This window comes from Rissa tridactyla, unplaced genomic scaffold (genome assembly GCF_028500815.1).
Source record: "Rissa tridactyla isolate bRisTri1 unplaced genomic scaffold, bRisTri1.patW.cur.20221130 scaffold_397, whole genome shotgun sequence".
NCBI classification, from domain to species: Eukaryota; Metazoa; Chordata; class Aves; order Charadriiformes; family Laridae; genus Rissa; species Rissa tridactyla.
Window position 1 is genome coordinate 72,929 of NW_026529610.1, and position 13,592 is coordinate 86,520.

The following is a 13,592-nucleotide window of genomic DNA, read 5'->3' on the forward strand; positions in this document are numbered from 1 at the left end:
GGGGCGGGGCTGCCCCTGCGGGCGGGGGGCGGGGCTGGGCGGGGCCAGTCGGCAGCGGAGCCCCTGGGGGGGGGGGGGGGGGGGGGGGGGGGGAGAAATACGTCAGAGGGGCGGGGCTTAAAGGGGCGGGGCTCGGAGGGGGCGGGGCCAAAAGGGGCCTCATTCGGGAGGGAATCGGCCCCTTTTGGGGGGATTTGGCCCATTTTTAGGGGGAATTGGCCAATTTTGGGGGGGAATCAGCCCGTTTTGGGGGGGGGAATCTCCGCGTTTTGGGGCAGAATCGCCCCGTTTTGGGGGGGAATCCCCCAATTTAGGAGCCCCGTGGCCCAATTTTGGGGGGATTCGGTCCCTTGTGGGGCCGAACGGGCCCATTTTGGGGGGTAAGTGACCCATTTTGGGGGGGAATCGCCCCGTTTTGGGGGGGAATCGGCCCGTTTTGGGGCAGAATCTCCACATTTGGGGGCAAAATTTGCCCTTTTTTGGGGGGGGGAAGGAATGGCCCGATTTTGGGGGGAATCGGGCCATTTTAGGGGGGGGGAATCAGCCCAGTTTGGGGTGGGGGGGGGGCATATTTTTGGGGGTGGATCCCCCCGTTTTGGGGGTATCCAGATTGATGAGGAGGGTCCCACCCCCCATATGGGGGGGGGAGGGTGTCCTAGGGGGTGGGGGGGTCCCCCCTTTTTTTGGGGGGAGTCCCCTATTTTTGGGGGGTCCCCCGTTTTTTGGGGGGGTTCCTTGATGTTTTGGGGTCCCCCCCCATATATTTCTGGGGGGGGTTCCCCATTTTGGGGGGGGGGGAAGGGGGCGGGTGTCACTTACCCTGGGGTGGGGGTCGCTGCTGCGGGGGGGTCCCCGGCCGGGGGGACCCCGATGTCGCCGGCATCTGTGGGGCAGAAAAGGACGGGGGGGGGGGGGGGAAGTGGGTCAAGACCCCATAGGAACCCCCCCCCCCCAAAAAACTTGGGGGGGCACCTGGAGAACTTGGGGGGCTCCAGGGGGTCTCGGTGGGGGGGGGGCACATGGATGGACTTGGGGGGGCTCCTCAAGGTCCTGGGGGGCTCCTGGAGGACTTGGGGGGGGGTCGCCAGGAGGAGTTGGGGGTCACCAGCAGGACTTGGGGGGCTCCTGAAGGTCCAGGAGAACTTGGGGGGGCTCCTGGAGGTCTGGGGAGATGTTGGGGGGGCCTCTTGGAGGACTTGGGGGGGCTGAGGGGGGAGGGGGGTCCAAGAGGACTTGGGGGTCACCAGCAGGACTTATGGGGCTGGTGGTGGTCTGGGAGATGTTGGGGGGGGGCTCTTGGAGGACTTGGGGGCTCAGGAGGTCCAAGAGGACTTGGGGGGGGGGTTTAAGGTGGTCTTGGAGGACTTGGGGGTCACCAGAAAGACTTGGGGGGGTTCAGGAGGTCCAAGAGGACTTGGGGGGGGGGGGCTTAAGGTGGTCTTGGAGGACTTGGGGGTCACCAGCAAGACTCATGGGGCTGGTGATGGTCTTGGAGATGTTGGGGGGCTCTTGGAGGACTTGGGGGGCTCAGGAGGACTTGGGGGGGGGCTCCTGGAGGTCCGGGAGATGTTGGGGGTCTCCTGGACATCTTGGTGGACTCAAGGGGTTCTTGGAAGATTTGGGGGGCTCCTGGAGGTCTGGGGAGATGTTGGGGGGGGCTCTTGGAGGACTTGGGGGGCTGAGGGGGGGGGGTCCAAGAGGACTTGGGGGTCCCCAGGAGGACTTGGGGGGGGGGCTCCTGGAGGTCTGGGAGATGTTGGAGGTCTCCTGGACGTCTTGGTGGACTCAAGGGGGTTCTTGGAGGACTTGGGGGTCTCCAGGAGGACTTGGGGGGCTCCTGGAGGTCTGGGGAGATGTTGGGGGGGGCTCTTGGAGGACTTGGGGGGCTGAGGGGGGGGTCCAAGAAGACTTGGGGGTCCCCAGGAGGACTTGGGGGGGGCTCCTGGAGGTCCGGGAGATGTTGGAGGTCTCCTGGACGTCTTGGTGGACTCAAGGGGTTCTTGGAGGACTTGGGGGTCTCCAGGAGGACTTGGGGGGCTCCTGGAGGTCTGGGGAGATGTTGGGGGGGCTCTTGGAGGACTTGGGGGGCTGAGGGGGGGGGTCCAAGAGGACTTGGGGGTCCCCAGGAGGACTTGGGGGGGGGCTCCTGGAGGTCTTGGGAGACGTTGGGGGTCTCCTGGACTCAAAGGGTTCTTGGAGGACTTGGGGGTCTCCAGGAGGACTTGGGGGGCTGGGGAGGAGTCGGGGGGTGGGGGGGGGGGTGGGGGGGGTGGTACCTGTGGGCGTGGCCGGACGGGGGAGGGGCTGGGCGGGCGGGGCAGCTCCGCCCGCATGCGGGCCAGCACCAGCTCCACGATCTGGGCCCGATCCTCGTCCGCCCCCGGGCCCAGCAGCGGCAACCACGAGCCCAGCACCTGCCCACGTGACCGGGGTGTCCCCACGGCGTCCCCACGGGCGTCCCCCTCCTGTCCCGCTGTCCCCACGATGGCGTCTCCCCCCCCCCTCCGTGAGCTCCCCCGTGACGTCCCCATGATGGTCTCCACGGCGTCCCCATGATGTCTCCATGTCCCCGTGACGTCCCCCGTGGTGTCCCCGCGGTGCCCCATGGTGGCCCTTGACCCCGTGACGTCCCCCATGATGTCCCCATGGTGTCCCCCATGATGTCCCTTGATGTCCCTTGACCCTGTGATGTCCCCATGATGTCTCCATGACCCCATGACATCCCCCTGATGTCCCCCCATGGTGTCCCCATGGTGTCCCATGATGTCCCCACGTCCCCATGATGTCCTCCATGATGTCCCCATGGTGTCCCTTGATGTCCCTTGACCCTGTGATGTCCCCGTGACGTCCCCCATGACCCCACCATGATGTCTCCACGACCCCATGATGTCCCCATGACGTCCCCATGGTGTCCCATGATGTCCCTTGACCCTGTGATGTCCCCATGATGTCCCCATGGTGTCCCATGATGTCCCCACGTCCCTATGATGTCCCCCATGATGTCCCCATGGTGTCCCATGATGTCCCTTGACCCCGTGATGTCCCCGTGACGTCCCCATGACCCCATGACATCCCCCATGACGTCCCCATGGTGTCCCATGATGGCCCTTGACCCCTTGATGTCCCCATGATGCCTCCATGACCCCATGATGTCCCCATGACGTCCCCCATGACGTCCCCATGGTGTCCCATGATGGCCCTTGACCCCGTGATGTCCCCCACGATGTCCCCACGGTGTCCCCATGACCCCACGCGTCCCGGGGGGGTGGGCGGGTGGGGCTGTGGGGTGGGGCCACCCCGGGGGTGGGGGGGGTGGGGTTGGGGGTTGGGGTTTGGGGGGTGGGGGGGGGGGGTGACCTGGACGATGTGCTCCCTCCCGTCGGGGCCCCTCAGCGCCTCCACCCCACAGATGTCCACGCCCCGAAGAGGCGGGCGCAGGCGTCCCACCCACCCCCGGTGCCTGCAGGACACACCCACCCCCAAAAAAGGAAAAAGGGGGGGGCGGGGCGGGGCCTTCGTTAGCCACGCCCCTCCCCCAGGCCACGCCCCCCCCACCTTCCGATTGGCCCCGCCCCCTTTAGACACCACCCCATGGGAGCCCCCTCCCGGCGACGCGCGCCGCCCCCCCCCAAAGCCACGCCCCTTTGCCACGCCCCTTCCCCATAGCCACGCCCCTCCCCAGACCACGCCCCCATAGTCACGCCCCTCCCCCTCCCATAGCCACGCCCCTTCCCCACAGCCTCGCCCATCCCCCAGGCCCCGCCCCCCATAGCCACGCCCCTCCCCAGACCACGCCCCTTCCCATAGCCCCGCCCCCTCGCCCCAGACCACGCCCCTTCCCCACAGCCCCGCCCCTCCCGACCACGCCCCTTCCCCATAGCCCCGCCCCTTCCCAGGCCCCGCCCCTCCCAGACCACGCCCTTCCTATAGCCCCGCCCCCTCGCCCACAGCCCCGCCCCTCGCTCAGACCACGCCCCCTTCCCTCGCAGCCCCGCCCCCTTCCCCATAGCCCCTCCCCCCGAAAAAAGCCCCGCCCCCCTCGTAGCCCGGCCCCGCCCCCACCGTGGGCTCAGGGCCACCGGCTCCGCCTGAGCCCCTCCCCCCGGCGCGTCACCGGCCACCAGCGGCCACCTGGGGGGGGGGGGGGGGGGACACGGGGTCAGGGGACATCGGGGGGGTGGCCCCAATTCCCGCCCCCCCCCCAATGTCCCCATGGTGTCCCGTGATGCCCCCCCCCCCCATGATGTCCCCTGGTCCCACAACGTCCCTGTGATGTCCCCCATGATGCCCCCCATGGTGTCCCACGATGTCCCTTGACCCCATGACGTCCCCGCGATGTCCCATGATGCCCCCATGTCCCCATGACGTCCCCCATGATGTCCCCGTGGTGTCCCCATGACGTCCCTTCTCCCATGATGTCCCGTGGTGTCCCATGATGTGCCTTGATGTCCCTTGACCCCATGGTGTCCCCCCATGGTGTATATGATGTCCCCATGACGTCCCTTGTCCCCATGATGTCCCCCGTGATGTCCCCATGGTGTGTATGATGTCCCCGTGACGTCCCCCATGATGTCCCCATGGTGTCCCATGACGTCCCTTGTCCCTTGATGTTCCCATGACGTTCCTGTGACATCCCCCATGATGTCCCCATGGTGTCCCATGACATCTTTTGACCCCCTGATGACCCCATGATGTCCCCATGATGTCCCCCATGATGTCCCCATGGTGTCCCATGACATCCCTTGACCCCATGATGTCCCCATGATGTCCCCCATGATGTCCCCATGGTGTGTACGACTTCCCTTGTCCCGTGATGTCCCCATGGTGTCCCGTGACGTCCCCCATGATGTCCCCATGGTGTCTCATGACGTCCCTTGACCCCGTGATGTCCCCATGGTGTGTATGATGTCCCCGTGACGTCCCCCAGGATGTCCCCATGGTGTCCCATGACATCCTTGACCCCATGATGTCCCCATGATGTCCCCCATGATGTCCCCATGGTGTGTACGACGTCCCTTGTCCCCGTGATGTCCCCATGGTGTCCCCGTGACGTCCCCCATGATGTCCCCATGGTGTCCCATGATGTCCCCATGGTGTCCCATGACGTCACTTGACCCCGTGATGTCCTCATGATGTCCCCATGATGTCCCCATGGTGTCCCATGACGTCCCTTGACCCCATGACGTCCCCCATGATGTCCCCATGGTGTCCCATGACGTCCCTTGTCCCCATGATGTCCCTGTGACGTCCCCCATGATGTCCCCATGGTGTCCCATGATGTCCCTTGTCCCGTGATCTCCCCATGGTGTCCCATGATGTCCCTTGACCCCATGACATCCCCCATGATGTCCCCACGGTGTCCCATGACGTCCCTTGTCCCCGTGACGTCCCCATGGTGTCCCCGTGACGTCCCCGTGATGTCCCCATGGTGTCCCATGACGTCCCTTGTCCCCGTGATGTCCCCATGGTGTCCCCGTGACGTCCCCCATGATGTCCCCATGGTGTCCCATGATGTCCCTTCACCCCATGACGTCCCCCATGATGTCCCCATGGTGTCCCATGACGTCCCTTGTCCCCGTGACGTCCCCATGGTGTCCCCGTGACGTCCCCCATGATGTCCCCATGGTGTCCCATGATGTCCCTTCAACCCCATGACGTCCCCCATGATGTCCCATGGTGTCCCATGACGTCCCTTGTCCCCGTGACGTCCCCATGGTGTCCCCGTGACGTCCCCCATGATGTCCCCATGGTGTCCCATGACGTCCCTTGTCCCCATGATGTCCCTGTGACGTCCCCCATGATGTCCCCATGGTGTCCCATGATGTCCCTTGTCCCCGTGATCTCCCCATGGTGTCCCATGACGTCCTTGACCCCATGACATCCCCATGATGTCCCCACGGTGTCCCATGACGTCCCTTGTCCCTGTGATGTCCCCATGGTGTCCCCGTGACGTCCCCCATGATGTCCCCATGGTGTCCCATGACGTCCCATGGTGTCCCATGACGTCCCTTGTCCCCGCGGTGTCCCCGTGGTGTCCCCGCGGTGTCCCCGCGCCCCCTCACCGCAGGGCCCTGTACTCCGCCCCGATGCGTTGCACCCGCAGCCGCTGGCCCCGCCCCGGCGCCCCCTGCACCAGGGCCCCCGCCCGGGCCCCGCCCATGGCCCCGGCCACCGCCCCCAGCGCCGCCGCCGTCCCCACGCGCACCTGGGGGGGGCGGGGACACGCTCAGACACGCCCCACAGGCCACGCCCCACAGGCCACGCCCCCCATGGGGCATCGTGGGGGCGGGGCTTGCGGGGGCGGGTCCGGGAGGGGGCGGGGCTTGCGGAGGGGGCGGGGCTCACCTTTCCCACGCCGGGGGGGGCGGGGCTGAGCGTCACCGTCATGGGGGCGTCACCGTCATGGGGAAGGTGGGGGCCGTCAGCTGGGGGGGGGCATCACACCAGTGCTCCCAGTTACAGCCTCCCCCAGTCCCTCCCAGTTACCCCCCCCAGTCCCTCCCAGTGCCCCCAGTTACCCCCAGTCCCTCCCAGTTACCCCCCCCAGTCCCTCCCAGTGCTCCAGTTACCCCCAGTCCCTCCCAGTTACCCCCCCAGTCCCTCCCAGTCCCTCCCAGTTACCCCCAGTTACACGCCCAGTCCCTCCCAGTGCTCCCAGTTACCTCCAGTCCCTCCCAGTTACCCCCAGTTACACCCCCCAGTCTCTCCCAGTGCTCCCAGTTACCCCCAGTGACCCTCCCCAGGCATCTCCCAGTGCCCCCAGTTACCCCCAGTCCCTCCCAGTCCCCTCCCAGTCCCCTCCCAGTGCTCACCAGTCCCCTCCCAGTCCCTCCCAGTCCCCCCCAGTGCTCACCAGCCCCTTCCCAATCCCTCCCAGTGCCCTCCCAGTGCTCACCAGTCCCCTCCCAGTCCCTCCCAGTCCCCTCCCAGTGCTCATCAGTCCCCTCCCAGTCCCTCCCAGTGCTCACCAGTCCCCTCCCAGTCCCCTCCCAGTCCCCCCCAGTGCTCACCAGTCCCCTCCCAGTCCCTCCCAGTCCCCCCCAGTGCTCACCAGTCCCCCTCCCAGTCCCTCCCAGTCCCCTCCCAGTGCTCACCAGTCCCCTCCCAGTCCCTTCCCAGTCCCCCCCAGTGCTCACCAGTCCCCTCCCAGTCCCTCCACTCCCTCCCAGTCCCCTCCCAGTGCTCACCAGTCCCCTCCCAGTCCCCCCCAGTGCTCACCAGTCCCCTCCCAGTCCCTCCCAGTCCCCCCCAGTGCTCACCAGTCCCTTCCCAATCCCTCCCAGTCCCCCCCAGTGCTCACCAGTCCCCTCCCAGTCCCTCCCAGTCCCCCCCAGTGCTCACCAGTCCCCTCCCAGTCCCTCCCAGTCCCCCCCAGTGCTCACCAGTCCCCTCCCAGTCCCTCCCAGTCCCCTCCCAGTGCTCACCAGTCCCCTCCCAGTCCCTTCCCAGTCCCCCCCAGTGCTCACCAGTCCCCTCCCAGTCCCTCCCACTCCCTCCCAGTCCCCTCCCAGTGCTCACCAGTCCCCTCCCAGTCCCCCCCAGTGCTCACCAGTCCCCTCCCAGTCCCTCCCAGTCCCCCCCAGTGCTCACCAGTCCCTTCCCAATCCCTCCCAGTCCCCCCCAGTGCTCACCAGTCCCCTCCCAGTCCCTCCCAGTCCCCCCCAGTGCTCACCAGTCCCCGGGGGCGGTTGCAGAACCGCTGTGGGTCCAGGGGAAAGGCCTCGGGTCCCAGTTCCCGCTGCAGCCGCGCTAACTGGGCAAACTGGGAGCACTGGGAATGTCGGGGCGGGGAACACACACACACACACACACGACAGCCCCACCCAGCGCTCCCAGTCTGCCCCAGTATCTCTCCCAATGCCTCCCAGTATGCCCCCATGCGCACTCCCAGTGCCTCCCAGTTCACCCCCCCGTCCCTCCCAGTGCGCCCAGTATCCCTCCCAGTGCCTCCCAGTATGCTGCCAGCCCGCTCCCGCTCCCCCCAGTTCCACCCCAGCGCACCCAGTTGCCCCAGTCCCCTCCCAGTATACCCCCCCACGCCCTCCCAGTCCCTCCCAGTATCCCCTAGTTGCCTCCCAGTGCCTCCAGTCCCTTCCCAGTCCATCCCAGTCCCCTCCCAGTGCCTCCCAGTCCATCCCAGCCCCCTCCCAGTCCCTCCCCAGTCCATCCCAGTTCCCTCCAGTGCCCTTCCAGCCCCCTCCCAGTACCCTCCCAGCCCCTCCCAGTCCCTCCCAGTGTCCCCCAGTCCCCTCCCAGTGCCTCCCACTCCATCCCAGTCCCTCCCAGCCCATCCCAGTTCCCCCCAGTGCCCTTCCAGTCCCTCCCAGTTCCTTCCCAGTCCCCGCGATTCCCCCCCAGTGTTCCCCAGCCCCCTCCCAGTTCCTCCCAGTCCCTCCCAGTGCCCTCCCAGTTCCTTCCCAGTCCCTCCCAGTGCCTCCCCAGTCCCCCTCAGCCCCCTCCCAGTGCCTCCCAGTGCCCCCCAGTCCCCTCCCAGTCCCTCCCCAGTCCCTCCCAGTCCCCCCCAGTCCACCCCAGCCCCTCCCCAGGCCATCCCAGTTACCCCCAGTCCCTCCCAATGCCTCCCAGTCCCTCCCAGCCCCCTCCCAGTCCCTCCCCAGCCCGTCCCAGTACCCCCCAAGTCCCTCCAGTGCCTCCCAGTGTCCCCCAGCCGCCTCCCAGTCCCTCCCCAGCCCGTCCCAGTACCCCCCCAGTCCCTCCCAGTGTCCCCCAGCCCCCTCCCAGTCCCTCTCCAGCCCATCCCAGTTCCCCCCAGTCCCTCCCAGTGCCTCCCAGTGTCCCCCAGCCCCCTCCCAGTCCCTCCCCAGCCCGTCCCAGTACCCCCCAAGTCCCTCCCAGTGCCTCCCAGTGTCCCCAGTCCCCTCCCAGTGCCTCCCAGTCCCTCCCCAGCCCATCCCAGTTCCCCCCAGTGCCCTTCCAGTTCCCCCCAGTGCCCTTCCAGTCCCTCCCAGTGCCTCCCCAGTCCCCCTCAGCCCCCTCCCAGTGCCTCCCAGTCCATCCCAGCCCCCCCCCAGTCCATCCCAGTTCCCCCCAGTCCCCTCCCAGTGCCTCCCAGTCCCCTCCCAGTCCCTCCCAGTTCCCCCCCCGCAGCGCCCCACGCACCAGGCAGGGGGGGTGGGCGAAGGCGTAGAGGGCGGGGAGGGGGTCGGTGCTGGGGACCCCCCCCAGGTGCAGCCCCACCAGCAGCCGCCGGGGGGCGCCCTCCGCCCCCCCCCCGGGGGGCTCCCGCACCAGCACGAAGTCGGGGCGCACCCGCCTGGGGGGGGGGGGGGGGGTTCGGGGAGCACCCAAAACCCCCCAACCCCCACCCCGGTAGAGACGGGGGGGGGAGGGAAAAAGGGCACCCCCAAATCTTCCCCCCCCCCCAAGAAAAATCCCACTTTTCCCCCCCAAAATTCCCACTTTTCACCCCCACGATCCCCCCTTTAACCCCCCCCCCCCAAAATTCCCATTTTTTTCACCCCCCCCGAAATCCCTCCCCGCACCACAAAAATCCCACTTTCCCCCCCCCACATTCCCGCTTTTCACCCCCCAAATCCCGATTTTCGCCCCAAAATCCCTCCTCGCACCCCAAAATGCCGCTTTTCCCCCCCCCAACATCCACCTTTCACTCCAAAAAATCCCACCTGCCCCCCCAAATTCCCATCTTCCATCCCCAAATCCCCCTTTTCACCCCAAAATCCCTCCTTTTACCCCCCAAATCCCACTTTTCCATGCCAAAATCCCACTTTTAACCCCCAAAATCCCACTTTTTGCCCCCCAAATCCCACTTTTCACACCCAAAAATCCCTCCTTTAACCCCAAAATCACACTTTTCACCCCCAAAATCCCCTCTTAACCCCAAAACTCCCACTTTTTACGCCCAAAATCCCTCCTACTACCCCCAAAATCCCACTTTTCAACCCCCAAATCCCACTTTTTGCCCCCAAAATCCCCTCTTAACCCCCAAAATCCCACTTTCCACTGCCAAAAATCCAATTTCATTCCCCAAATCCCACTTTTCACCCCCCAAATCCCACTTTTCCCTCCAAAATTCCCACCTTTCACCCCAAAATTCCTACTTTTCACCCCCCAAAATCCCACTTTTCACCCCAAAATCCCACTTTTCACTCCCCAAATCCCACTTTTCCCCCCAAAATTCCCACCTTTCACCCCAAAATTCCCACTTTTCAGCCCCCAAAATCCCACTTTTCCCCCCAAATTCCACTTTCCCCCCCAAATCCCTCCTTTTACCTCCAAAATCCCACTTTTCCCTCCAAAATTCTCACCCCCCAAATCCCACTTTTCATCCCCCAAAATCCACTTTTCACCCCCAAATCCCACTTTTCCCCCCCAAATCCCTCCTTTTACCCCCAAAATCCCACTTTTCACCCCCAAAATCCCACTTTTCCCTCCAAAAATCCCACTTTTCACCCCCCAAATCCCACTTTTTCCCCCAAATCCCTCCTTTTCCCCCCAAAATCCCACTTTTCACCCACCAAAATCCCACTTTTCCCTCCAAAATTCCCACATTTCACCCCAAAATTCCCACTTTTCACCCCCAAAAATCCCACATTTCACCCCAAAATTCCACTTTTCACCCCCAAAATCCCACTTTTCCCCCCAAAATCCCACTTTTCACCCCCCAAAATCCCACTTTTCACCCCCAAAATCCCACTTTTCCTCCAAAATTCCTCCTTTTACCCCCCAAAATTCCCACTTTTCGCCCCCCAATTCCCGCTTTTTACCCCCGAATCCCCTCTTAACCCCCCAAAAATCCCCCTTTTCACCCCCAAACCCCCCTCGAACCCCCAAATTCCCACTTTTTACCCCCAAATCCCACCTCCCCCCCCCCAAATTCCCACCTTTCCCCCCCCAAACCCCCACTTTTCCCCCCAAAACCCCCCTTTTCCCCCCCGAATCCACTTTCCCTCCCCCCCCAAAATTCACGCGTTTTCCACCCCCCTCCCCTGAAAATGTGGGGGGGGGGGGGAACCCCAAAATTGCCCTTTTCCCCCAAAACCCACCTGGGCCCCCCCCGGGGGGTGGCGATGGCGACGCTGAGGCTGCCGTGGGTCGAGGCCACCAGGGAGAGGTCAGAGAAGGGGGCCTGGGGGGGGGGGGGGCACCCTAAATTTTGGGGGGGGGGGGGGGACACACGACCCCCCCCACCCAAAAATTCGGGGGGGGGTGACCCCAAAAATGGGGGGGGGCCCAAAAACCCCCACATTGGGGGGGGGGGGAAAAAGGGAGGATTTGGGGCAGCCCAAAACGGGGGGGGGGGGGGGTTTGGTTCCCAAAATTTTTGGGGGGGGGGGGTTAAAATTTTGGGGGGGCCCCCCCAAAAATTTTGGGGGGGGTCCCCCCAAAATTCACCTGCTCCACGCGCAGCTCCACGTCCCCGTGCACCGACTTCCCCTTGAAGGGCTTCACCCTGGGGGGGGCACCCCAAAAATTTGGGGGGGGGGGCACCCCCCCAAGCGACCCCCCCCAAAGACACCCCAAAAATGCCCCCCCCAAATAACCCCCCCCCCAAATTTGACCCCCCCCCCAAGCGACCCCCCCACTCCCCAAAGTGATCCCCCCCCCCAAGAAGGACACCCCCCCCCCAAATCACCCCCCCCCAAAGTGCCCCCCCCAAATTTGACCCTCCCCAAAAGCCGCCCCCCCCGCCCCCCCCCAAAGTGACACCCCCCCCCCGGAAAAGAACCCCCCCCCCAAATTTGACCCCCCCCAAAGCACCCCCCCAAAGTGCCCCCCCACCCCGAAAAGAGCCCCCCCAAATGGGACCCCACACCCAATGACCCCCCCCAAATGCGACCCCCCCCCAAATTGACCCCCCCCAAAAGTGACCCCCCCAAAAGCGCCCCCCCCAATATGACCCCCCCAAAAAAAATGACCCCCAAATGTGACACCCCCCCCCCAAAAAATGACCCCCCCTTCAAATTTCACCCCCTCCCCAAAATGACCCCCCCCAAAAATGCCCCCCACATCCCCCCCCCCCCCCAAAAAAAAGTGCCCCCCCCCCAGAATGAGCCCCCCCCCCCCCCAATGACGTACCAGTCGGTGCCGGGGGGGGCGATGACGAGCAGCAGCGGGGCCGGGGGGGGGGGGGGGGTCGCCGCGGGGGGGTCTCCCCCCCCCTCCCCCTGCCGTGGGGGGGGTCCCCCGCGGGGGGGTCCGTCCCCGTCCCCGTCCCCCCCCCCCCCCCCGCCAGGAAATTCCCGTCCGAGAGACGCCGCCGAAGGAAATTCCATCCCCGGGGGGGGGCGCTATGGGCGGGGGGGGGCTATAGGGGATCAGGGGGTCTATAGGGGTCGGGGGGGGCGCTATGGGGCGGGGGGGGCTATAGGGGGCCGGGGGGGGGGAGCTATGGGGCTCGGGGGGGGGGGGTCTATAGGGGTCTGGGGGGGCTGTGGGGGGCTATGGGGCTGCGGGGGGTCTATAGGGGTCTGGGGGGGGGCGCTATGGGGCGGGGGGGGGCTATAGGGGGCCGGGGGGGGGGAGCTATGGGGCTGGGGGGGGTCTATAGGGGTCTGGGGGGGGCTGTGGGGGGGCTATGGGGCTGGGGGGGGTCTATAGGGGTCTGGGGGGGGCTATAGGGGTCGGGGGTGGGCTCTGGGGCTGGGGGGGGGGCTACAGGGAGCCTATGGGGGGGCTATGGGCTGGGGGGGGCTATAGGGGCTGGGGGGCTATAGGGGGGCTATGGGGCTGGGGGGGCTACAAGGGCCTATGGGGGGGGTCTATGGGGCTGGGGGGGGGGGCTATAGGGGACGGAGGGCTATGGGGCCGGCGGGGGGGTGTCTATAGGTGGCTATAGGGGTCGGGGGGGGGTATGGGGGGGGGCTATGGGGCTGGGGGGGGCTATAGGGGTGGGATCTATGGGGGGCAGAGGGTCTATAGGGGGCTGGGGGGGGGGGGGGGCTATAGGGGGAGGGTCTCTAGGGCGCTATGGGGCGTGTGGGGGGGGGGGGTCCCGCCCTATAGAATCCCCCATAGAATCCCCTATAGGAGCCCCCGGCCGCCTCCCCCGCCTCGGCCGAGCCCCTCCTCCTCCTCCCCCCCCCCACCCCGCTCGTCACTTCCGGCCCCGCCCCCGTGACGTCACCGCCCTCCCGCGCTCCGCAAGGTGGGGGGGGGGGGGAAGGAGCGCGGGGCCGGTGACGTCATCGCGCCCCTTCCTCACCCCCCCCCCGACCCATAGATCCCGTCCCTCCCCCCCGCCACGTGACCCCCCTCCCCCCCACGTGACCCCCCACGTGACCCCCCTCCCCCCCACACGTGACCCCCTCCCCCCCCCCGCTCCCCCCACAGGGGCCTTGGAGGACCCAGGGGACCATAGAGACGCGCTCCGGAGGACTGAGGGGACCCTCGGGGGGGCCCCCAGGGGACCATAGAGACGCGCTCCGGAGGACTGAGGGGACCCTGGGGGGGCCCTGGAGGACCCAGGGGACCATAGAGACGCGCTCCGGAGGACTGAGGGGACCCTCAGGGGGCCCCCAGGGGACCATAGAGACGCGCTCGGGAGGACTGAGGGGACCCTCGGGGGGCCCCCAGGGGACCATAGAGACGCGCTCGGGAGGACGGAGGGGCCA

General features: G+C 66.4%; 1 protein-coding gene across 1 annotated transcript; it reads right to left on the reverse strand.

Moving 5' to 3' along the window:
* Positions 1-6,383: 6,383 nt before the first annotated feature.
* Positions 6,384-12,146, reverse strand: LOC128903513 (synapsin-2-like; the record flags this gene model as incomplete). The annotated part of the gene is made up of 6 exons (XM_054187512.1): positions 6,384-6,425; positions 7,673-7,762; positions 9,121-9,274; positions 11,025-11,107; positions 11,374-11,431; positions 12,058-12,146. Coding segments are annotated over 6 exons (516 nt in total), but the record flags the coding sequence as incomplete, so codon positions are not given.
* Positions 12,147-13,592: the final 1,446 nt, after the last annotated feature.